The 257-nt window shown below is 40.5% G+C and overlaps 1 protein-coding gene across 1 annotated transcript in view; it reads right to left on the bottom strand.

Annotated features, from left to right (window-relative positions):
• The window catches only part of LOC116686806 (rabphilin-3A), a gene marked incomplete in the record, with an annotated part of 75,049 nt that overhangs the window by 3,095 nt on the left and 71,697 nt on the right, over positions 1-257 (bottom strand). The window contains 1 exon segment of the mRNA XM_032511856.1: positions 8-89. Within this exon segment, the coding sequence (XP_032367747.1) occupies positions 8-89 (82 nt within the window).

The raw sequence follows: 257 nt of genomic DNA on the forward strand, positions 1-257 counted from the left end.
TACAAACCTCGTTAAACTCTGGGTTTAAAGTCCTCTTCTTGATCTGTGTTTTGCACTTGGCCTTTTTCCCCATGTCAGGTTTCAGACATCTGGAAATGCAACAGAATTTAAAATCAATGCTTCTTCTGGATTCACATATTTACAATCTAAATGGTACGTCTCATCCATAGATTCTAGAAATAACGAAGCGACGAAGCGACGTTGCCCTCATGTTGTCTTCATGTTGTCCTCATGTTGTCCTCATGTTGCCCTCATGT

Source organism: Etheostoma spectabile, unplaced genomic scaffold (assembly GCF_008692095.1).
Source record: "Etheostoma spectabile isolate EspeVRDwgs_2016 unplaced genomic scaffold, UIUC_Espe_1.0 scaffold498, whole genome shotgun sequence".
Classification (NCBI taxonomy): domain Eukaryota; kingdom Metazoa; phylum Chordata; class Actinopteri; order Perciformes; family Percidae; genus Etheostoma; species Etheostoma spectabile.